Source organism: Sander lucioperca, chromosome 14 (assembly GCF_008315115.2).
Source record: "Sander lucioperca isolate FBNREF2018 chromosome 14, SLUC_FBN_1.2, whole genome shotgun sequence".
NCBI lineage: Eukaryota > Metazoa > Chordata > Actinopteri > Perciformes > Percidae > Sander > Sander lucioperca.
Window position 1 is genome coordinate 4,906,655 of NC_050186.1, and position 26,018 is coordinate 4,932,672.

General features: G+C 40.6%; 1 protein-coding gene across 5 annotated transcripts in view; it reads right to left on the reverse strand.

Moving 5' to 3' along the window:
- znf462 (zinc finger protein 462) overlaps positions 1–26,018 on the reverse strand; it is a 52,524-nt gene that overhangs the window by 6,541 nt on the left and 19,965 nt on the right. For 4 of the 5 annotated variants that reach the window (XM_031317892.2, XM_035991135.1, XM_035991136.1 and 1 more), the window contains 9 exons: positions 18,216–18,466; positions 12,699–17,932; positions 11,973–12,107; positions 9,297–9,727; positions 7,962–8,080; positions 6,020–6,217; positions 3,507–3,765; positions 3,082–3,245; positions 1,772–1,995 (listed from right to left, as the gene is read on the reverse strand). In XM_031317892.2, coding sequence (XP_031173752.1) covers positions 1,772–1,995; positions 3,082–3,245; positions 3,507–3,765; positions 6,020–6,217; positions 7,962–8,080; positions 9,297–9,727; positions 11,973–12,107; positions 12,699–17,932; positions 18,216–18,426 — 6,975 coding nt within the window. In that variant the 5' untranslated portion in view covers positions 18,427–18,466. The remainder of the gene's footprint in view (positions 1–1,771; positions 1,996–3,081; positions 3,246–3,506; positions 3,766–6,019; positions 6,218–7,961; positions 8,081–9,296; positions 9,728–11,972; positions 12,108–12,698; positions 17,933–18,215; positions 18,467–26,018) is intronic. The other variant, XM_031317895.2, reaches the window with a different exon arrangement.

Here is a 26,018-nt window from a genome sequence, read left to right on the forward strand (position 1 = left end):
AAAAACTCCCGCACATGGCTAATCACTTGTACTCACTTTATTTATGATTTTTTTTGTCCTCATACCTTCATCATTAAAATTCATATAGACAAACAGCATATGTAAACATAGCGGGGTCTTCCGATCATAAAAAAAAGTGAGCACAAGTGATTACCAGTGTGTCCGATTAATTTGTTTTAGGGTTCTTCCAAAGAAAGAGTTTTCAATCCAACACATCTGTCTGGTGTGCAGCAACTTTTAAGTGTGACCTTGATCCACAGTACATAACATCAAGATAACAATATTGATTTCACGATAACACAATAGCACCACTTCTTTGCCAAATTATCTGAATGAGAAAGGTGTGTAATAATAGCATGCACATCTTTGCTCCTCACAGTGCCTCATGTCAGCCAAACTTAAGTCGAAACAACGTTTTTCTTGGATTTTGTTACCTTTGAATACGTTATTTTTTATTATCTGTATATGCATCATGTTAATTATCCATTCATGCATCATCTATACTTATTCCTATTTTAAGTAATAGGAGGGCTGGACCTTATCCCAGCATGCATTGAGTAAAATCAGGGATGTGAAAAGAAAGAATTGAAAAACGATAATCGTGCTGCCCTTCTAAGTTTAATGTACTCTAAAATTCTAAAATGCCATCTGCCTTCTCATATCATCATATAAATGATCCCCATTAAGACAGACTGAGAGACTAAACCTTTTCTCTCCTCGATGTGGTTAGAATATACTGAAGCTCTAGCAATCCGATAGATATGCGCCTGGTCATCTTATTCCACTGTATCATTCACTAGTCACTGGTATTTTTATCTCCTTATCAAGGTGCAGCATAGAGTTGAATTTTGGCTTTATAAGCTTGTATAGCAATTATTTTATGTTGTTTTAAGAAACCATGTGTTTATATTAACTTTTAAGGGCATTTAAATGAAAACATAAGAACAGATGGAAGAACAGAGGCGTTTTGTGAGCCACTTGTATACTTTCATACTCCTGATTGACTTAGCAACCGACTATAATTGGAATATTCTAATAATTTCTTATCTAATAAAGTTTTACACATTTTCAAAAAATTATACCACACACACAATAAACGATAGTTGCGAGGTTTTCCCTGCCTAAATTCAAGGTGGGCTGATATGGATTTTAGTTTGAAACCGCTGCAGGGAGTAGCTTATTTACATTTCAGCTCCTTTTTTGTCATCAGTCAGTGAACATGCACAGCAAAGAGCTTCCAGCACTGAAGTTACCAACCTAAAATCACCAAATAAACAGTCTTTTCCTGTGCTGTTGCTGCACGCTACGTGGAATAAATAGTTGCTGTTTACTTGCCTAATTATAAAGATAATTTCTTTTAAAAACTGCTTCAGCTCTTTTAAATAGTTCTGGGTAACTGGGATTCAAATATTTTCCAGATATGAGCTCTGTTTTTTGTTTTACAATCCAGAGCTGTTTAAGATATGTAAATTAGATTTGGGATCAAATCTTGACACTGCGAATATAGACAGTTGATTGGCACAGACCTCACGATTACCTCCATTAAAACCAGCAAAGACCCTAATGAATTAATTGAATGTTAAGTGTGTAAAATGTAAACATCTCATGTCCCAGCAGGCTGATTATGAGTAAACCATGTTCAATAAGACTCTCCGTCGGACATAAGCCACAAAGTCTCTTATTATATTGTAAAAATCAATAACGTAAGGTACATCAATTTAAATTCAGTTACACAAAACTCCATGTGTATCATATTTGGACTCCCACTGACCTTGTGCTCAAGGCGCAGATGCTCCTCTAGCTGGCTCCTTTGACTGCTATCGTAATAACAGAGCTGGCACTGGTAGGGTTTGATCTCAGCATGCTTCTGCAGGTGCAGCTGCAGGGCCTGGTCACTGGAGCATGTGAAGGTGCATTTGTGGCAACGGAATATGAGGCCCTGCAGGTGGCGCGACAGCTTGGAGCGGCTGACCTCCAACGGAGCCACGCGCTCCTCTGGTAGGGGAAGAGGAGAGAGTGGAGTGGATTATTAGGTGGGATAAAGGAAAGGGAAGTAATGATAGAGCAGGGGAGAGGGAGAGAATAAGAAGAGGAGATGTGGGGGCGCAGGAGAAATATCAAATGACACACACACAAAGACACACAAATCCCAGTTGCTTGGTTTTGTCGGTTTCAACACAACACTTCCTCCAAATAACTGAAAATAAAAACTACCCAAACACCCCCCAACAAGCTGTATCGACTTGTCACATAAGTTCCATCTCTCTATGCTTGCTTTTAAATCTTACCTCTCTGTTTTCTCATGAACACTCTCATATGCTGTATGTCATAATTAGTTTGTTTGTAATTACTTTGTTTGCACTATGTTTACATTTCTTATAATGGAATACAAGATTAATATCAATGTTGTCAGGAGAAAAATAATTGTGTTCAGTTTGTCAACCACACAGAAAATAAGTTTGATAAGCTAGCTTTGTAGAACTTCCTTAAACCATTTAGTTACACCATATTACCATTGCCTTTATGAGGTTTTTTATTGGACGGTGATGGCATTTAAAGGAATAGTTTGACATTTTGGGAAACTGCTTTGAGAAACTGAGTTAGATGAGAAGATTGATACCACTCTCATATCTGTGTGGTAAATAAGATGTTTGAGCCATTTAGCTTAGCTAAGCATAAATACTAAAAACAGGGGTAAATAGCTAACATTAACATGTTTCTCGTGCATTTAATCCATACAAAAATCAAAGCATTACAACGACAAGTTGCAATTCTACAGGAGGTTATGCTGTGTTCACTTCATACTGTTTAAACCATAATTACAAACAGCTGAGTGGGAAAAACCATACGAAACTGTAATTCAGAGTCGGATATATTGGCATTCTTTTGGCCACTTCCTGTCCCTCCAGGAAGTCACTGCACCTGGGTATAATCCACCAGTAGCTGTTTCCCTGTTCCCAGTCTTTATACTGATCTTGATCTCCTCATCTAACTCGACAAGACAAAGTGTATTTCCCAAAATGTTTAACTATTCCTTTAAAATGTTACTATGTCTCTGGTTCCATTTTGCATGAAGTGTACCTCTGTGCAGGACAATGTGGTCAATCATATTGCTCTTGTGTTTTGTGTGGTAGAGGCAGAGAGGGCAGCGCAGGTCTTTAGAGAAGTGGTCAGGTGCGTTGTTGTTGTTGTTGTTGTTGTTGTTGTTGTTGTGACCGGCCTCCACATGCATGGTGAAGGTATTCCTGAGATAGAGTCAGAGACAGAGCAAAGGATCTTTAAATCATTGAGGGAATCTATCCAGTGATTGTCTATCTTAGTATCTTTACAGTTGAATACACTTTGGAATTGGAAATTCATTTATTAGGAATGTATGTTACTGTTATTTTATATTAATAAATATACAGAGTTTATACACTTTGCATAGCATCTATACTCACATAAATTGCATATGAAATACTATCTCAAGCATTTTCCTATTTTTCTCTGCTGAAGTCTTTCCTTACTTGTAGCAGGTGAAAAAGGAACAGTCTTTGCACTTGAAGAGCTTCTTGCCACCATGGCGGTCCCTGTAGTGCCGACGCAGGCTCTGCATGTATCCAGAGCTGAACTCACAGAACTCACAAGTGAGGATGCTGTCTGGTCGATTATCAGCCACTGTTGAGCCACCAGGTGTTGAGCCGGAAGACATTTGACTGCGGGAGGCTAGCTGGTAATGACTAAGCTGCTGACGAACATCCGCTGGCTCCTCTAGGTATGATAGATCTTATAGAGGGGCAGAGAAATTGAGAGAAACCTGTGTATTACACTGTAACATACAGTTCAAATTCACATGAAAAAAAGAGAGTGAGACCTTTTCCTGTGCATGCACAGAACAGCCAACAGGAACATTCTCTCTTTGGGAAATGACCTGTGATTGGCCAAAGTCTCCTGTGACGGCTAGATTTCTGAAGCCTGAATACAGAGTCAAAAGGATGTGCAGAAGTCTACTTTTCTCTCAGACCACTTGAATTACAATATACTGAAAGATTATAGAACGACATCAAAAATAAAGTGATTGTTTCTTCTACAAAATATATTCTGTACATACAGTATACGTAATATTTAACAAGAGGCTATCAGCAGACAGCAGTTGGGACTATCAGGAATTTAGTTGTGCTCACACAAAATGTCCCCCTCCCCCCTCTCAGATACAGAAGTATAACTATGACTGTCATCATTTGTCCCCTACCTCTTTCCCTCCTCATTCCCTTTCTCAAGTGTCTATAATACCACTGAGCAAGCTCATCTTCTCGCCCTACTTTGAGCCTCCAACACATCAATAAATAAACCACAGTGTGACACTAATAGAATATCTATCCATGTGAAAAATGCCTCATTCAGCACTCAGAGTATGAAGAAGCATGGAAGAAAAAAAAACTCTCTTTTAAACTTTTACTGTATAGAAAGCTTGAGATCCAATTTCTCACTTTTGAAGAAGCGGTAGAGGTATTCAGAAGAATCAAACAATGCCACAGTTGATTCATGCTTTTAATATCCTCTCTGCATTGTGAAGATGTATAGAGATGAGATGGCAGATGGAGAACAAATTCTGTCGTAAGGTTGTGATGTTTCTTGGATTTGGAAAAAACAATCGATTAAATCTCATAAAGGATAGGTGTTGGAGAAGGTTGAAAATATATTTTAAGAATGACCTTAATAAGCATAAACATGTGAGGATTGGGTTGGCGTTCAAAGACCTTGGGTCTTGCATTCATAGTTTTAGAGCCACTCAAATGTTATTCCTTTCAAAACAAACCCCTACTCCACTTCAAATATCAGCATTTTAGAGATTCGACTGAAGGTAGCTAGTTTAGCATGGTAGAAAGACATTCCATATGTCAGCTCTGCTCTTTGTCAATGCTTCACTTGTCTTGGTAGGGCACAGCTGACAGTGGTGGTGGTTGGTGCATTGAGGAATGCTGCCCTGTTTCAGCTCCAGGGAAGATTCCACAGCTCCAGCAGCAAGGTGACAGCTGCTGCCAAGAACAGTCTGCAAGCTAGAGCAGCGGCTGCACAGCCACTAAAACACCTAAAACATGGCATCACATCAGGGAGATAGCTGCTGCACCAACCTACAGTGAAGGTGTCTCTCTTTGATAGGAATATTCTGTAAAGAAAGGTGTCTTATTTAATCAACATTAAAGAAGGCTGAGGTAGTCAAATCTCAGCAGTCAAACTCCTTAATTCTCATATTAATTATTCAGTATGTGCGCATAACACCTTACCAAAGACTATGACACCTAATTGTTGACCCAAACTGCTGATTTTCCATATTTATAGCAAATTTAAGGTGTTACATTAATAATATAAAAATAAAACCGCTTTGGATAAAAAGTCCCACCAATTTTTTTTATTTTTTTACCATTTTTAGTCCCAATGTTGCCTTTCAAAATTAGAATGCGAATGAAATAGCTCTTAAATTGGGTTAGTCAAGAGCATGATGTGTGTTATATAGATTACATACATGCTATATCTGCAATAACTAGTCAATTAATCAACAGGAAATTAATCAGAAATTTTGATATTGGACATTCATTTTATAAACGTGCTGGTTTCAGCTTCTCAGATGTGATTATTTGATGCTTTCCTTTGTCATATCATGATAGTTTAGTGAATTTCTTAGGGAAAATTAAATGGGCAAACTACATATTTGAATACATCTCCTGGACTGTGAGGAATTATAATGCATAAATGCTATAATGCATTTTATAGATCAAAATACAATATTATTCATTATATCAATTAAATAAAAATAATATATAGTTGCAGTCTTAATATACATATTAAACAGACTACATAGACATCATGATATGGGCCTGTTTCTAAAAATATTTCTTGGCTCCAAAGTTAAGAAACTCTGTTTCTGCATTACAATAGATTCTGCTTTGATGCTCAATTGAGATTTTCCAAATCTGGCCTGACAAGCCTATCATATGATCTTATATTTATTAAAATGACATTATGCAGGATCTCATACCATCCGGGGCCAAGGGAGTCTGCTCTGTGTTACTGGCCAGCCGTGAGGGCCTAAGGGCGCCATGAGCAGCCTGGGTAGCAGCCCGGAGTTTGGGGAGGGTCAGGGCCTCACCATGGTCTCTCAGAGAGTGCTCCTTCAGCTGACTGATGGTCATTGAGGAGAAGGGGCACGACAAGCACTTGTATGTGTACTGCTCACCTGGAGGAAAATCGAGAAACAAAGGTCAACAACTTGACCGCGGTATAAAATTAACTGTACAAGGCAGTATTAGATGAGGATCTTAAAATATTCTTTATGATAAACATAGTGATAATAAACACATCCTCCACCGCAAACAAAGCTATTCCCATCGGAGAAAATCTGTAGCAAATATGTCACTTAGTGCTCCTCTTGGACTAATTAGCGTAATTTTGACAGAAAAAAATATTGAGCTGCAGTGTTTATTAGAAATGTCTTGAGGTAACACACATAAACATGATCCACATTCCAACTCCTCAACATATAACTTCCTTATGGGCAGTTTTTTTTTTTTTTTAAATTGGAAGTTACAAAGTTGTATGTAAGAAACACAAGTGCTACATTGTGGAACTACAAATAATTTAGTTGACTACCTGTAAGTATAAAAGGCTTTAAATGTAAACATGAATATACTGTAGTCTCACACTGCCAGAGGGAGGCACGTCTGAAGGGGAGGCAAATATTATTAAGGAACTTATTTCCATATTTAGTAGGAAGCTTGTTCGCTTAAATAAAGTTTTGTGCAGGTTGATGAGCCATGCACAAAGGACATTTCATATTATGCTTACAGCTAATCTCTGACTCATAAATTACAGTCATAATACTGACTACTTTCTTTTGATTCATGCTGTTACAGTGTGTGACTGTACTGATGTTGTTCGGCTACTGTGTGTGTTTCTGGCAGCTTTGGTGGAGTTTTGGTGGAGTTTTGAATGTGCCCATAGGGGATTTATAGCATCTTGCTTCCTGTAGCTGTTGCTGGATATATTGCTGGATATATTTGCTAAACAACCTAATGCAAGCGCCATTCTGAGGAGTGGCGCCATTACAACCAAATCTGATGAGACAGCAACATATTCTAACCAGAAGTTGTTTTAATAAGGAAACTACTTCCTGAGTGAACTATTTCTGGTAAGAACATGTTTGGAATAAGGCAGCTCCTGAATGTAGATGAATCAATCAAAAGTATCTTAGGCTTGCTTGACTGAAAGCAAGGTTACAAAGGAGAAGAACTAAGCCACAATGATAAAAAATGTAATGCTGATTGTTTTCACAAAGTCTACAAAATCGCAAAACTCCACTTTTCAAATGTAATCTCAACTCAAAATTGGTTTGTGCCAATTATCCACAGCAGTTGTTAACTCTTAGTGCTGTTTCTTGCTCCAATCAGTTCAGACAGTTGAGAGCACTGATGCCTTTTAAAAATTGGTCTTTCTAGTTTGGCAGTTTTGAGATTGTTTTTTTGCTCATGTATTGATTTCCAAGGTGAAGCTTTTTTACATTTGCTTGAATGTCTGCCGCCTTGCTCCCTCAACAACAGAAAACGATCACAGGCGAAGGATTACATCTAACTGAAGACAGCTGTAGCCATTCACCTTTGAGACATGCTGAGGGCTTTATCACCATATTCCCAAATAAACAATATTAATAATAAATAAACCTGGGCTATTTGTGCTAAAATCTGAATCCAAATATGAATCTTTTGGATGTGCTTAATTAGGTGTATCTAATGTACTCGGTAAATGGTGAAACTGCTCCTCCAGCTAATCCACTGGTTACACTGTGCAGGATAAGCTAAATCAAGCACATCATCTTTATGTGGAAGATGATAAACAGGAGGCTGCTACTCAGGCCCAGGAATACCTTGTTAGTCATGGATACAGCAGTAAGATGTGATTTAATGTATGTATGTTTGTGTGCTTACCTGTGTGTGCCTTATGCAGGTGGCTCTTCAAGCGACTCACGTAGGCAGATTTAAAGGGGCAGAGTTTGCACTTGAAGGGCTTGTGGTGTCCGTGGTGAGACTGCACATGTCTGTCCAGACTGCCAATGAGACAAAATATACAAAAGGAAAAAAAAACAGAAGGGAGGGTATGAGATAAGAGGATAAAAAGACGGGAAAACAAATAGATGGATTGAGGACAAAATGATAGCAGATAAAGAGAGAAAGTGACAAGAATAGAGTACAGGAAAGAAAGAGAGAGAGCTCTACTCAACAGCATCCACTTTGATGATTTCGACAGCAGGGTTTTTCAGCAGCATCTAAAGCGCTCAATTCTGTAAACCTCACAAACAACAGCCGCACATTTCCAATGACTACAGAACAAGGAGCCGTGGGGTGAACTCATCTACCCACAATCCCTTGGTAGGAGAGAGCGTGTGAATGCCTGTGGGGACAGTGGCTGTGTTTTTAATGCCAGCCTCGTAGGTGGCATGGGAATGCAGCTTCTTTCTGGGTCAGGGCACATACAGTACAGAGGGATTACACCTGGGAGCTCAGAGGAGATGAGGACTCTCTCTTCCCCTGTGTCTCTGTGATGGATAAAGCAAATCACACTACCAAAATGTCTGCCTCGCTGTAATGTTTGTCTTACTCTCCTAGGAGGCAGGAAGTCTTAGCGAAGCTTGAGGATTCAAAGGGGTTGTGAAAGGGTAAACACAATAAGGTGTAAAAGTGTGCTCTGTACATAATACATTTAAAATCCAGTTGATATGTACAACAGCTGGTAGAAGACTGGTAAGCTATACATGGGTAAGAGTTTAAAATGTACTGCTACCAGGGCTACATATTGCACACTATTGATTGTATGGCTGGAGGTATTTATATTCTATAATTACCTCCCAATATAGTTGGCCATTCTCACACTGGATTTAAATTGCCTTCACATGCATGTGGGATATACAAGAAAATTATGCATGCATGTAATCTAGCGTTATTTTTTTAAATAAAAATAACGCTTTATGTTATTATAATATATATCTATATAAATGTATTTATTTATTTATAATATTATATACATAATTTTATAATATAAACCCCACATGCTGACACCACCGGGAACCACAACTGGAATTAACCTTATTGAAAAGCACAAATGAAAGAAACTGGACAGTCAGAATTGATGAAAGAGCAATGGAGGATCAATGGATTAACAGCAAAGTTGCCCAATTTACTCTAATTTACTCCTACACACAGGGCACTCTAATGTAGAAACAGTGTTAGAGGTGTCATTCATAGACTCTGCTCCTCCCTCCTTACTTGTGTCTGAACGGTGAGACGAACTGGCAGTACTGGCAGCTGTATTTGTCCTCTCTGCTGAACAGCGCCATGGCTGAGTGGCTCCTCTCATGGGACCTCAGTCCCTGCATGGACATAAAGACTCGGTCACACTGGGCACATGGGTGACCCCCTGCTGCTAATCGCTGCTTCAGTTCGCCCTCTGACACCACGGCCCTCGCTGCAGCCACGAGGGCTGCTGCCCTTCCTTCAATAGCATCCGTTTTTGGTTGCAGTGGCTCAGCGGCAACGGCAACACCACCAGAAGCTGTGGAAACCAAGGATTGACCGACCATCGTAGCCGCGGGTCTCTCGATGCCATCGGCTTTAGACTCAGCTGCTTCATCCCCCTCGAGGTCGCCGTTAGTCAGGCTCTCTGAAGGCAGGGTCAGGGGGACCTCGCTGACTTCCTGCTGCAAAACAAAAAGGAGAAGTCTCAGATCAGTAATTTTCTGTGCCTGTTGATTTTGTCTGTCACAGCCCTTTGTTATGTGGATGCACTACACAGCAATAAAAGGAGAATGATTAAGGGTAACAATTAATTTGGATAGTCCAATGTTGATACTCAATCAGCTACCAGATGACAAATATAGCTGTTCACTAAAGTATCACTTAAGGTCTGGCACCTCTAACTGTTTTTCCTAAATCAGGCAAATCATGTTAAAAGCACATAAGCAACAGTTAAGCATCTGTATAACACTGGTTCTGTATGTGCTGTATCAGTGCAATCATTTCAGTTAAGTGTTGGTTACAGCTTTCTCACTTACGTTCTGTAATGTCAATTGGATACATATGTGCTGGAGAACTGAATGTTGGAAGATCAACGTAGAAATATCATTGACCTGAAAGTATTTCTATGTAACGCACTTTCCTTAAACACCTGTCCAAACTACTTTAAGCTGCGGTGTCAGCCTGTAAATGAAAGTGTTTCTGGTCCAAGAACGTATTACTGAAAAACATGACTTAACAGTTACCTGAGGCCAACTCCATTCCTGACCTGAAACTCAGTAGTCTGCAGATATTTACTGACACACCATACTTAGTTAATATTGAGTTGATTGCATTATCCAAATAGAATGTGACATAAAAAGTCCAACCACTCAAATCTGTCCAGGAGCTTTGTTACATATCATTCCCAACTGTCCGCCATTTTTTAAATATATCTCTCAACCGTATAAGAATAAAATTCTTCTTAACAAAGTCGATCACAATATGCATCCAGTTTCCTATGATTAATAAACTTAATTACTAGATGATGCTGCTTAATCACCCAGAAAATAAATGGAAGGACCTAAAACAAGACCTTGCACATTCGCACATCTACCAACAACAACTCAAACTAAATGCTAAACAAAACTCCATCTATTTCCTCTTTCTTCATCTGCTGATGTACTGTCTGGTTTCTGTAATCGTCACAAGTAGACAGACAATCACCATGACTTTTTTATTGCCCCGAGGAAGCTCATTCTTTCTGTGGAAGGACCTGACCCTGCACTTCATGCAACCATAAATAAGATGTAGCATCCACAGGCCCAACCTTGCCATCCAGTCTGCCCTGACTGCACTGTCAGCCTGATCCAACTGTATCAGAAACCATTGCAGTTCTAGAGTTGAAACTGTATTCATGATACTATAAAAAGCAACTTTAATTTCTACCTTACAGTGCCTTGCTCAAGAGCACCTTGGTAGTGCCCAGGAGCTACCAGTCCAAACTCCGTATTTTGGTCCATACAGCGACCCTCCGGTTCCCAACCCAACTCCCTATGGGCTGAGCTACTGCCATGATTGCCACTTGCTTTACAGGCTAACATTTTATTCCATATACTGAATGTACCTAAAAGTCAAAGTTACAACAGACTACATCTTAAAAACATAAAAGACAGACGGAGTGTCTGATGGAAGAACCAGTCCTTCATTTGGGTGAGGCGTTGGATCCTTAGGCCTTTTCCCCTCACTGGCAGCCTCAGTGGAATACTAATGTTCGAATAGTTACCCGCCACTGCCCTAAAAGTTATGGCTCACCACTCTGTTCTCCAATACCCCCCACCCCCTCCCCTCCCCTGCAATGGGACAGCGTTGCTTGTTTTCTCTGGGGGAAGCTGACAGACTGCCTACCCAGAAGCCACCGTCAGTAATAAACAAAATGAGAAACAGAACCTAAGTCCCGTGAAACAGATCACTGCAGAGCTACGAAGATGAAGAGTTAGTTTACAAGACAGAAACACCAGGGACAGCCAAAGTGGGTCCTTTAAGGATGTTAAAGAATATATAACGTTGATATCTCCAAATAATGCATACTAATACTATTTAAAGCTAAGCTAAGCTTACCAGCTGCTGGCTATAGCTTTATATTTATTTATGGGACATATATGAAAAATCTTCTCATCTAACTATTCCTTCAATGGATTTTACAAACAAGTAAACAACAGATGCCGTTTTGAAAAGAAAATTGTTTTTAATTTAGCCATAAATAATCATATTAATTCATATTTGTCATAATTATTGTTTACATTATTTTACCTAAATATGTTTCAGCAATGACATGTGTGTTGTTAATATGAACATATTTCAGACTTAATGTAACAAAAGCCACAGTTAAATAAAACAAATACTATAACAGTATGAAATAAATTTAAAAATAAATCTAACTCCATTTACCTTGACATGTCCCTCTTTGACCTCTCCATACTGGACGTGCTTCCGAAGGTGGTTGCAGATGGCTCGGAGGGTGGGGTGCATCTCTATGCAGAAGTTACACCTGAATCCTATGGGAGCTTTATTTACAGGGCTTTCCTGTTCACAGAGAGAAACATGACCAAAATTTGCCGTTTTATTCACAGTTTTTGTTTTCTTTCCGTTTGACATCTTTTTCAAATGTATTTGAAAATGATTTGAAATAAAGATGTTTATTTTAAATTATATGATTTAACCTAATATCAGTGTGTAATCTGCCAACAACCAGCTAATGTATTTTGTCAGATGGTACTACTATTTCTTCTCTGAGATTTATATTTTCACCATGAAGTTAGAGACAGCCACTGTCCTCAAATATACATTAAATGGTATTTTAATCAACGTATTATGAAATTAATTATCACACCTCATTATCACCGTTACAATATTTCTGGTGACAGTGAGGGGGCAATTTAAAATATACAATACTCTCAGTGATAAATTATGTCTCTGTGAACTGTTTTCCAAAATCATGGGAGCCCATGACTCCAATGACTTAAGAAACAGCTGTAGTATGATAGACAGTAGTAGTTTATAGCATCAGAAGATTTATTGTATGCTTTAAGATATTAATGGCAAAAGGAAAATCAAATCATGCCGGTTTTATTCTTTCATTTACAAGCTTTAAGGGAGACTCGTATCTTCGCTCACCTTCTCAGGTTTGGTCTCGGGCAGTTCTGCGGCTTTCTGTTTGCTGAGCAGCTGCCTCCTCCTCTCCAGCCTCATGGCCCTCTTCTGAAACTCCTCATTGTGGTTCAATAGATGTTTGGCCAGAATCGGGAGAGCCAGGAACTTCAGCTCACAGTGAGAACACTGGTACAACTCAGAGTCCTCATCCCCGTGATCGGGGGATACCACAAAGTCCCTCTTCAAGTCATTACTGTGGTGGTCGTTGTAGTGCATAGAAAGCAGTTCGCCTGTGCTGAAGGACAAGCGGAAGCATTTTAGACACTTGTAAGGCAGCCATTCGACCTCTCCGTCCTGCTCGGTTTCAAGCTGAACCTCCAGCATTTCCTTGTCATCCTCTGCTATTGAACTGACAGCAATCTTCTCAGGTTCTTTGGCATAGATAACGGTAAAGTAGCGGCCAAGCTTGCTGGCATGCTGCTTCTTGGGGAAGACACCGGGGTGGCGTTTAATGTAGTGTGAGACAATGCTCTTCCTGCTGAAAGCCTGGAAGGCGCAAAGAGAACACCTTCGTCTCTCCACAGCCAAACGCAACTCTTCACTCATTTCTGAATTGTCCCCTTCTGACGGCAGGGGTGCTATTACTTTGTTAGGCTTTTCGGTCATAGTTTTGGAAGCAGCCAGACAATGGGTATAATAGGCATCAATATCATGCCGCTTCTGGTAGTGTGCTGCCAGACCTTTGCGTATAGGATTTGTGTAAGAACACAGAGCACATTTGAAGACATTGTTTTTACCCTCTGGCTGAGCACGGACGTTGTTGTGCTTTATACGGTAGTGACGAGCAATGCCTTTCCTGGTGGAGCAAAAGTATTTGCAGAGCTGACACTTGAATATAGCATGTTTCTCTGTCTTATTGATGGGTAACTCTGAGTGGGCAAGGTCCAATTCACTGACCTCCTGGACCTTTGCTGCGCTTGATATATTTCCAGCACTGCATTCGGGTACTGGCTCTGTTTCTTTACCAGGAGAGAAATATGTCACAGAGGAAGAGAACATTTCAGAAGCCGACTGATTGTGATATTTCTCATAATGGATTTTTAGTTTCTCCAGTGTCCCATGCGTGTACGGGCACATTTTGCATCTGTATGCGCCATAGCCTTGCCTTTGAGTTTTGCACTTGTCATCTCCTTCATTTAAGTCAGGGATTTGCTCTATATCATCAGCAAAGTCTTCTGCAGTGACTTTCACTAATGGGTGTCTCTTTTGATAGTGAGTTAGGACACCGTGGATTCGGGAGTTTACATACGGACAGTGACGACATTTATACACAGAACTGGGGTTGATGTCTGCCTCCTGTGCAAAATCTGCAGCTTTTACTTTCATGCCTGGGTGCTTCTTTCCATAGTGAGTGAGGAGGCCATGGAGACTGTTGTACTCTGACAGACATACAGTGCACTGATAAGGATTGTTAGAGATGGAAAGGCGTGGGTGTGGAGGAGGGGGATTGCTTTCTTGAGGTGTAGTGACAATGACCAGTGGTCCATCATCTTCAACAGGCTGGCAATCGAGAGACGCATGTTCTTTGGCAACCTGCTGGTGGATCTTTTCAGCTGAGCCATTTCCTTTGATAATATCCAAAAGCACAGATTCATCCCCTTTAATGACCCAAGGGTGGACTGCCTGATAGTGACTAGTGATGTCCCATATTGTACAGGCCTCAAAGGCACAGTCTCTGCATTTGTAATGTTTAGTTTCCATATTGCCCCCTTGTTGAGTGGTCTCCGGACCAGCCCATAGCTTGCTGGCCATGTATGTGTAATCAACATTGTGCTCTGGATGGCGTCTTTGGTAATGGAGCAGCAGGCCTTGGGGTTCAGCGTGTGAGTAAATGCACCACTCACAGTGGTAGCCAGCCTCCAGAATGCCATCTTGGTAAGCCCAGTGTAAAATGGTCATAGCTGTGGCTTTTACAGTGGGGTGCTCTTTCTTCAGATGCTTCTTTAGGGCATAGATATAGGGGGATGTGTAGGAACAGTGTCTGCACTTCAGGGAGCGCAAGGGCGTAGTGTTTTCAGGGTCTGGAGGGGCTGGGATCAAGGCTGAAGAGACACTGCTTGACTGAACCATCTGTGCACGCTCGCGCTGACTACGGACAACTGCAGTGTGACGACGCACAAAGTCAGCGTTGGCCTTGGTTTCCCTATGCTTCTTCTGGTAATGAATAAGCACTCCTTTTACAGTGCGGTTGCCATAATCACATTGCTGACAAAAGAACAGCTCGTCCTCACCTTTCTCACCACTTCCTGGTTTAGGGCTTGTGTTGTTAGATCCATCGTGACCGTTATTTTGAAACTGCTTCAAAAACTGTTTGGGAGCCGCAATTTGCAATTCATCCATTAATTTCATCAAACCGGGGGTGGGGGCGCCATGTTTGATATATTTTGCTGTCACTTTTACTTCTGGGTGTCTCTTTTGATAATGGACCAACACACCAACAACAGATCTGTTGCTGTACACGCAATGTTTACAGTAGTACATTTCTTCATCTGATCCATACAGCTCTGCGCTTGGTTGTTTTGGAGTCGTAGCCATGCTGAGATTATATGAAGAGTTTGCAGCAGACTGTGATTGATCCACTGAGATGACCTTCATGGTTTTCTGTATACGGAAATAAGACGCCTTTTGCTCTGGGTGTTTCTTCTGATAGTGGACCAAAACAGAGTGCATGTTGGGGCTAGCAAAAGAACACACATCACAATCATAGACGACAACATTACTACCCACAGATTCTTTGAGAGGGTCTGTCTCAGCACTGGCTTCAGGGGTCTTAGAGACCGTTTTCAGCACTGGGCTGGAGGATGACCTGGGGGTTGATGTGGCTGAGTTCAAATTCTTGGGGCCAGAGTTTAATATTTCCCTCAGGGTTTGTGATTCACCCGTTTTATGGGACTGCTCCACTACATAGCTGGAGAAGATCATAGCATTGTTGATTTTTACTGTAGGGTGCATTCTTTGGTAATGGGGCATTAGGCTCCTGACATTGGGGCTTGTGTACGAACAAAAGCGGCACATGTATACCAGATTTGGTTGGTTGAAGTTCAGCACATTGCTTGCTTCAGGGTGGTGATCCATGTAGTGTTGGTGCAGATCGTTGTAATTTGTGTATTCGATGTAGCACTCTAAGCAGCGGAAGACCGCGCTCTGGTCCTCGGGGTCCAGGATGTACTTAAAGCTGAACTTGATGTAAGGATGCATCCTCTGGTAATGGGTGCTGACGCTGCGAGCTGATTTGTTGTGGTAATCACAGTGTTTACAGTAGAAACGTGTAGTTCCCGGTTCCTCTGAATAATCAGCGTTCTCTTGAATAGCACTGTCGCTGGGTTCAGCAGAGATGTTTTCACTATCATCTGAGAGAGTCAGTGATATAGGAAGGTTTCTAGGTTTTGACTTAGGGTTGCTTTTTCTTTTCCCTATTCTGCCTCCCTCGTGAGAGATCATTGATTCTCTTGCATGAAGCTGTTGTGTGTTATAATTGAAGACAGGGTTTTTATTGTCATGGTTTCTACCCTCTTTATCAGAACTGGTGTGATTTTCTCCTGCATCTTCATCATCCATGTCATCTAGGTTTATGATCATGTCCTGTTGGCTTTGGCTTATCTTACTTTGAAGGTTACTGGCAATTTCATCAATTCTAGTTCTCTTCTTAACCGAGGACAAATCCAAAGGCAAGTCATTAATGGACTTTCTGGCTCTTTTCCCTGTTACTAAGGGCTTTTTGGTGGCAAGTCCTAAAATGGAGGTCTGGGTTTTTTGTAGAAAGATTGGAGAAGCATCTATTTCAGAGTCGGTCTGGTCAGTCAGCTGGCTTTCAAAGACAGTGGGATCTAGGTCATCACAGTAGGAATGCTTGTGCTGCTGGTGAACCCTCAGACCTTTCAGAGTGGTGGTAGAGAAGCTGCAGAGCGTGCAGCGATGAGGGTTCTGCTGGTCGTTCGGTGTGCTGGTTACCTTTTTTCCATTGACTTTGGAGCTTACATTACCCCCGTTAACTGGCTCTGTAGCATTGTCATTGTGAGGATCTGGACTATCAGTTGTTAAGTCCATGGTGTCTAAATCTGAGGACATGTGGCTCTGTTTGTGCGTGCCTAGTTTAAGAGGGCTGGTGCAAATAAACGGGCATTCATCACATTTATACACTGTGGTTTTACCAGAAAGGTGAATGTTTTCAATGTGGCGGGAGATGCTCCGCCTGTGCATGGTGAGGAAGGAGCAGAAGGGGCACTGAAAACGGTTCATGTACTTTCTAAATGGTATTCCTTTAGTCTCCAGTAATTTATTGTCCTCGTCAGTTAAAAGCTGCTTTGCATCTGCTGACAGGGTCCCAGTATAGCTAGGATCATCTATGTCGCCCAACTCTTCCTCATCATCATCCTCTAAGCTGCTACGAGAGTCCTCCTCATTAAATACGTTGGCATCCATCCCTACGACGCTGTTGGAGATGTCAGCTGAAGCAAACCTCTTGGACAAAATGGAGGAACCTGTGCTGTTGGGTGTTACTGCACGAATCTGTGCATATTGAAAGGTAGAGATCTCTGGGACTGTCTTCTCTGACATGTTTTCTGCTGTTTTTCCTACTGACTCTTCCTTTTCACAAACGTCAGTTAAACTCATCTTTGATCTAGTCGGGCTTCGGGAAGCGGAGGGAGAATCTGGTTTGGGTGAGCTTGCACTTGACTCCCCTTCCAGCTCCGCAATAGAAGAAACTATCTTGACCTTGTCACTGTGTTCCTTCACCACGTGATTAGTCCAGCTGTCCTTCTGGTCAGTCTGATAGTCACACCATTCGCAGGCAAATGTTCCCTTTGTGAGCACATTGGCTGAGTCTAATTCCTCTCTGGTCTCTGCATATTCTGATGGATCTCCAGTGCTCTCAGAGGGAACCTTGCTATGATACATTAGTTGGTGTTTCATTATCCTTGCTTTGCGTGGAGACTGGTATGCACAATACTGACAAGAATACACCTTTGAATGGTCATTGTGCATTATAATGGTGTAGCTGGACTGCTTAGCTGTCTGGGAGGAGATTCTTGCATCTGAATCTTCCTCTACAACATTATGCACTTTTTTGGTGTGATTTTTTAAGAATGACTTCGATCTGAAGTAACGAACACAGAACTTGCACTGATAAAACGGCTGGTGGGTTTCAGCTGTCTGCTTTTGTTGTGTTTGGTTGGAATTGTCAGTAGAGATGGGGCCTAAAAAAGATTTAAAAAAGTATGTGAGATGTCTGCTGAAAAATGTGTACATTTAGTTGTTATTTAAACTTTGTTGTTTCGGTTAAAAAAAACAGTAAATAAGCAATATTCTGCTTTTATTAAAACATTCTGTTGTTTCAGTCAATAAAACTAGCAACAACTCATACATGTTAAGCTCCATGAAATCCTTCTACTATGAAGAGTTATTTGAAACCAAAACAGAAGTGTTTCCTAATCCATAACAAATTAAACTGTAACATCTGATTTGATGTGGTGGACATACTCATTCCAGCTTTAGGAGGCGTATAATCCTTGTCATCCTTGTCCTCATATTCCTCCTCTTCCTCCTCATCTTCATCCTCGTCTTTCAGAGAGTCAGACTCATCTGCATCTGCAGGCTGCAGGAAAACAGTGTGCACTTCCTGAATGTGGGTCTTCAAGTCATCGTATGACTCGGCACGAAAGTCACAGCCGTCGCACTGCAATACCTCCATTACTGAAAAAAGGGAGCACTCCCTGGAAAATCAGGGAAACCTGCAATGAAAAAGAGAGAGAAAATTATTCATGAGGACTTGTAACATTTTCCAAAGAGTACACGGCAGAATACATGTCTAATTAAGTGGGTGTGATTGAAAATAAAAGTAATGTATACGAATTGTGTTAAAATATTCATATGAGCCATTTTTACATTGCAAGTTAAGGGGTATTTACTCGTTTGTACAGAGCTATTACAATGCAGGCATAATATTAGTCTATAATCCTTAAATATTCAGTGTAGTGAACATGCCCTTCCGTGAAAAATGAGCTTGGTAATGATCAAGCATGATTACCAATGGCAATTCCTGCTGTGAACAAATAATAATCAAGTGCAGGTTGGATGATGCACATTTTCCACATAAAAGGTATAAGACAATGGCCAGCAAAAGATATACTGCTTTCAAATAATCATGATTATGTGTTCAAAAGAGTCTCATCTTCTAGCTGTATAGAGCCTCTTAAAGTTGCATTTGAAAGAATTTGGTCCAAAATGTAGCACATTGTTGAAAATTTGGCACTGGAGGGAAACAGTAATTTGAATCTGGATATATGAAGACACAACATACTCTGAATTTATTTCTTTATGGCTGCATTGATGTTGAATAATACATGGAAGTGATGAGATGGTATAATAAAAGCTGAAATGTCACGGAAATATTGTAAAAAAAGTTATATTCCCAAAAATGTACTAAAGAAATGGTTTTATTTTATGCAAAAGCGCAACAAATTCCTGTTGTTTCATTATCAAGACAAAACCACACAGATAAAGAGTCACAAATTCATATCAAATTGAGATTATTTTCACTGGAGCTGTCCACAAACTCTGATAGAAAACCATACAAAACATGACAAAGAGGAGAATTCAGCAGATGCTGATGTTACTCAGAATACTAAGAAGGTCTCATTTTTTAGCATAGCATCATTCTAAGAACAATGGAGGACAGAGAAGGGATTATGGCCTGATTGTCCCATTTTTATTACCTTGGGATAAGCAACAGCTGGAGAGCAGCTCCACAGCTCAGTATTTAGAGCAGACTATTCCATCAGATTGTATCAACTGCTCTGAAATAAGATTGAATGAATCAACGGAGAGATGAAAGCTTTATGCAGGCTTCTCTCTTTGCAGTTTGGACTTGGCCAGAGAAATGGAAGTTGATGATGTGGCCATCATTTCACAGCTCTTTCATCATCACTTTCTTATCAATTGTCATTTTGTCTTGCAAACCATATAATATCACAAATAGCATTTGTAGCTCACGCAGTTCTGAGATGCGTAGTTAAAGGGCACACTTTGCAAACTTGGCTCACAAATCAAAACATAATATTACTCCAACACCACATGGGTTTAGCTTTAAAATGCAGTAATAACACTGTGAGTGAATCATATTACTGTTGTATGTCTGCTAATTATACTGTAAGTATTAGGGGTGGTACAGTTCATGAAAAAACATCCGAACCGCTCGGTTCACTAGTCTCGGTTCGGAGCGTGTGTGTCGCACGGTTCGTCAGTACACTGTTAATGTGCACTAACCACTTACTGCCGTAGTGCCCACTTTCGACACCTATGTTAAAACACTTAATGGAAACGACAAGGGGGATGAGCGTGACGAACGCAACACATGGCAGCTGATTGGACGAACGCGTCACGTGGTTCTTGCTGCTCCCGAATTTCAAAACAGACTCTAATGGCGTCTCGTTTTGAATACGATCTCGTATTTTACAAAAATAGTTCACCGAAAAGTGTTTCTGAAAACATTTTAAGCGAGAAATAGGCCATACAGTTGCTGAATCTGTCTGCTTTTTTGATCGACAAAGGTCAGTTTAAAAGATTTTCGTCAGATTTTGAGAGGCGCCGAGCCGACCGCTCCTCAGGTGGAGTGTGGAGTGCTGCAGGTCACGTCACATGCAGAAATGTCAAGTGGGAGAGATAAGGAAGGCTGCCCGGAGTTGGAGGATGCGCCAGCATCGTATATAGTCTGGTGTGTGGGAACATTTTGGATTTCATGTTACCTATGATGACAGCGGAAATAAAACAACAGATAGAACTGCCACTGTGTGCATGTATTGTGCAACATGCATTCAATATGCTAATTTTAGCTATATATCATATGCTGAAGTATATTTCTGGAGTGTTAAAGATTAAAAGAAAAAATAACAAGAACTGTACAGAACCGAAAACCATGACCCTAGAACCATGATACGAACCGAACCGTGGATTTTGTGAACTGTACCACCCCTAGTAAGTATATGTCAAGAGATCTAAAAAGTAATCCAGCTTCAAGAAAATTAAAGAAATGGAACAGAAATTGAACCAGCACCTCTTTACAGGAACTGTTGTGAGTTTTACAAAGATGATATGTATAACAAGGTCCCTATTCATATCTAAACTGCTCATATCCAAGGACCATGCAGAAAGATGCAACTCACATGGAGGATCTGTAATGTTATGGGTATGGCTTTGTAGTGGGATTCATTAGGTCTGTCGATTGCTCTCCATGGATGCATTATGGCCTAGTATGAGGCCATTTTGCAGAACCAAGTGCACCCTGTGGTACAAATGCATGTTTCCACATTTCAAGATGATTACATCCCCAAACCTATAAGTATGTTTAAAAGTAGATTTATAAACACTATGTACACCTTCAGGTATTACATATTTGAACCTACGCACAGTTGGGCCTTGTATGACAGCATTTCAAGGTGGATTAAAGCACTTGTGAATGCACAGGTGGCCATTCTCCTCCTCATTACCTGCTTGCTATAATATGTTTTTTTTTATTTCTCCACCTCCAATTTATGTTACGACCTGATGTCTAGGGGTAAACCGGACACAACATAATGTGTGCCCCCCCCCCCCACTCTTCCCACTCCCAAACATGGCCAGGACAAAGAATTGCAAAGTAACAGTCTTTTTATTTTGGAGATGAGGCCCCAAAACAACAAACAAAACAATTCTAAAGGCAAACTAAACTTACCTAAGCCAAAACAAAACGTAAATAAAAGACAAAGCTCTAACCTAAGCTTCTAATAACAAAAACAGGAGAAAAAGGGAACCAACAAAAAAAAGGACTTCTCACTCCTACCAACTGCTACTAGCAAATAAGTCAAAGAAATATGTATTCACAGATAAAACAAAATGGTTGAAGGATAACAAATCCAAGAACCCAAAACAACCATTTGACTGAAGGCTGTTAACATTACTCACAACAACTGCAAACACAAGACACAGGTTTACACAGGCACATGTTGGGAATGGCAGAGTGAAGAGAGAGCCAGAGCTCCTGTCCAATGAGGCTTAAAATAGCTGCTGTCCTCCAGACGACCAATCAGGAGACAGCAATCAGCTCTGCTGGACCAATCCGGTGTTCACACCTGTTTTTCATTACCTGTGTACACTCAGGAAAACAACTGATAGAGCAGGGCACAACAAACCACAAAACATGACCCCAGGGTCATAACACCTCCCCACCCAAGATCAAACATTTTCAATAAAAAGTTTGACTCAAGATCTAGACAGAGCATCAGCCATAACGTTTTCCAAACCCTTTTTGTAACGAATCTCAATATTAAAATCTTGCAGTAACAAGGACCACCGCATGAGACACTGGTTGCTATTTTGCATCCGAGACAGGAACACAAGCGGATTGTGGTCAGAGAAAACAAGGGTTGGCACAGGACTAGACCCGAGGTACACTTCAAAGTGTTGTAATGCTAACAGCAAAGCTAAGGCCTCCTTCTCAATGGTGCTGTAATGTAGTTGGTGTTTCTTGAACTTTTTGGAAAAATAACAAATGGGGTGATCAATGCCTCGCTCATCCTCCTGCAGGAGCACTGCGCCCGCACCAAGAGCGCTGGCATCTACCTCCAGCTTAAATGGTTGAGTGAAGTTTGGGGCTGCGAGCACAGGTGCACTGCAGAGGAGAACTTTGGCATTTGATGGAGTGTTCTCATGTGGTCAGACCAGGTTGATGAATAGGCCACTATGTCATCCAAATAAACCTCACAATTTTCCACACCACCTGCATGTACCCTAAATAATGTACGCTGTAGAAAAAAACCTTGAACTACAAGTCTAAAACAACAATAAGGTGAACGTATTGAAACCTGTGCGCACACTAGGGTGTGTACACAAATCCAAACACACAGACGGTGTACACTGCATGTCAGTTTGTAACTGTTAGAAACAACAAGCACAGAAGCTGCAGCGTACAACAATGTTTTTTTTATGTCTCTCTTTTGTGCCAAACTTCTTTGTGCACTGACAAACCTTTTGGTATTTTAAGATATTCTTTGCCAATGTTTTGCCTTTACTGTACAACTTGACAATTTCTCGACTTAAACTAAGGACATCACAGATTATGGCCCATGCTGACATACAAGGAAGACAACTTTCATTTAAATGAAATTACCATTGAAAATAGTAACACACTGATGGGCACATATATATACAAAGAGGATTAATAGTTCACACTGCAAGCATGACTTTTTGTTGATCCATTGTTCTTAATGGTCAAAACTCTACATCACAATACACCACGATTCGTGTCTATAATATAATATATATAAGCATCAGTTCTCCTTATATTCTTGCTGAAATGCCAGAAGATGAAGAGGTTTCATTAGTGGCTGTAATAATACCCAAAGAAATAAAAATATATTATAAAAAAATAATAAATATCATTCTATAAACACTATAATACTATCATAATCAACTTTTACTGCTTTGATTTAGGCCTCTAAGTTACATTCTTATTATTAAACAGCTTTATAGCGAGAGTTGCATAAATACAGCACCCCTATGTGTTTTTCATTAGGGCAATGAGCTTTATAGAGAACACATATTTGTTTATTCAGCCTGATGTTGCAATTAATAGGCCAGAAAACATTTTTTTTTACAAATTTCAGTGCTTGATATTATGAAATTATTATATATAATATAAAGTCAATAGCAGGTCAATAAAGTATGCAAATAAGTAAAAGGTTGTGATTTCATAGGAAATATAGCACACCATATAGGCCTCTTGTTTTTTGTTGGCCCTTTAGATTTTTCAGTTTGTCCACAGATGAGATTTATTTAAAGTTAATGTGACACGTATGCTGACATGGCAATTCCAAACTTAAGGTGGAACCGAGCCGATTCTACACATCAAATTCTGTTTACAGGTATTGGTGAGCACTGTATGTGGGAGATGTAGGTGTCTATCCTGAGTCCGACAATGTTAGATAGAAGTACAAAGCTAAATCTCTGCAGTTCTCTTTTAATGTCTTCAATTCTGGCCACAAGTTTGCCAGGCTCTAGATAGGAGAAATTAAAAATATTTGCCCTTGCAGTGCCCTAACTGTGCCCACACAAGTCAGAGTGTCTTGCAGCACAATTTTTTAACTGCCACAGGTTTATTAACATGTTAGCTTGAAACAAAAACACTGCTTATATTCAACATAAAATTATAAAGGTTATAGAAAATGTGTTAGCACGTAATATTTGCAAAGTAGCTCCAAATGTGATGTGTTGACATAGATCTAACTAATTCTAATTTTAGCCATTAGTTTCATTTTTTTAAATAATAAGATACTTGTTTTAAAATGTTTAAGTGAACAAGAACACATTTTACAGGTCAAGTGTAATTTATTTTCACTACAAAAACCAATTAAACAAATGATGAAATACTGAAAGAAAATTGGATATTGTGTCACAAAATCAGCTTTGATTTTAACAGAGATATAGTGAAATATAGCTTTAATACAAGGACTGGGGGTGGGATTAAATAAGTTATCTTCTTCCCACTCCCTTTCAGGTAGAAATTGATCATTTTATTTATATATTGTATAATTTTCTTTTGTTACTATTGTCTGCCTGAAATAAATGAATAAATGAAAATGAATGAAATCAAATTCAGTCCACTAATCTGGAAACTGCAAAAAAAGAAATTTCAAGTGAGATCCAGCCAGAGACAGTTGGGAATCCCTCCCTGCTTCCCACACCCAACTGGTCAGCCAGTGGAGAGCTCCATGTGAGCCAGCCAAGCTGCCAGTATGTCCCTGAGCAACCAGGGGATCCATTGTTGTTCAGGGTCAGGTTACAGCCTCACCACGGGGCCCCACCCTGCTCTCTTGGCAGTTCACTGCTGTTTTGAACAAAGTTGCCTCCTAATGCCAGGTTCCTTGACATGGATATCAAGAGAATCCTTTCGGAGAGAAGGGGAGTGGAATGCCTGGGGAGGGAAAAAAAGCCTCCTACACAACCACCATCTGCCTTAGTGTTGGCTGTGTCTTTTCAGCCAGTCGGTCCCTGCGCCACACCAAGTTAATGGTGCGATTGTGTAACTGCTTTCATCTAGTCAGCTGGGGCTCTAACAGGCAGCAACTGAGCTGCTCAGATCCTCCTCTGAGCCGTGCTTCAAGGGCAGCCATTTTAGGAGCTGACTATGTGCGCTTAGGTGTTCAGCCAGCACACAACATGGACCCACAGATCTGATCCTCTTCCTCAAAGGCAGGCAGCCTGACACTGGAGAGCTGCTGACAGAAATCTATCTGCCATATGTACGGTACTGTACCCAAGCCCTCTGCCCACACAGCTCAGCAGAAAACATCTCACACTCTTGCCAGGCTGACTTTGCCTGGTCCTTTCATTTCTCAGGGACATTATCTCTAAATGAAGGGATTTTCCAGATAAATGTCAGAAACCCCGTTCCAAAGAAAGGCAGGTTAGAGCGAGCGGTATGCACCGACAAACACACTGTGGAGGGAAAGTGACAACTAAGTTCCACAAGGGGTCTAAAAATGTGAGGCATGTCTGAACTTCTTTATCTCAGAGCTCTGAAACCCTGATGAGAGAGGGCAGAGAGAAGCAGAAGGGGAGAGCAAGCCTGAAGGGAAAGGGTGGGAGGAGAAGGGAGGCGGCGTAAGTGCACGACAGAGCCACCTGGAATATCTTCAGTGGTAAGCTACTGAGGACAAAGCGTTTAGACTGGGCTCCCCAGATTCCAAAGTCTACTGACATTTGTTAATCACCAACCGGTCTCTCTGCATCGGCGAGCTGTGCCAGCAGTCACACCCTCTACTGAAACTGGCTGACAGCAGCTGCTCTGTCTGAAAGAGGACCTTTGAATAAGCCAGCATTAAGCTGATTAGGATGACAGAGGTTTTGTCCTTAACTGTTGGTTAGTGCTACCATCTCATGCAGCCGGGGAGAGAAAATATTATATGGCAAGTATTCTGGCTCCCGATAATTCAACTGGCAAACAAGACGGGATGTGCATCTTGTCAACTTGCACTCCCTCAATTATTAATGGCCCATTGATTGAAAATGACAGCCTGCTTCTTAAAAGAAAATACAGTGGCAATAACAGCAGGTAGCCAGAGCCATGGCATTGATTTTTTTTGCAGAGATGAGATGACAACATAAGAGAAAAATCAATATATCTTTAGTTTCAAGAAAGTTATTAAAGTGCCCATATTATGAAAAAAACACTTTTTCTGGGATTTGGGGTGTTCTTTTGTGTCTCTGGTGCTTCCACACACATACAAACTTTGAAAAAAATCCACCCAT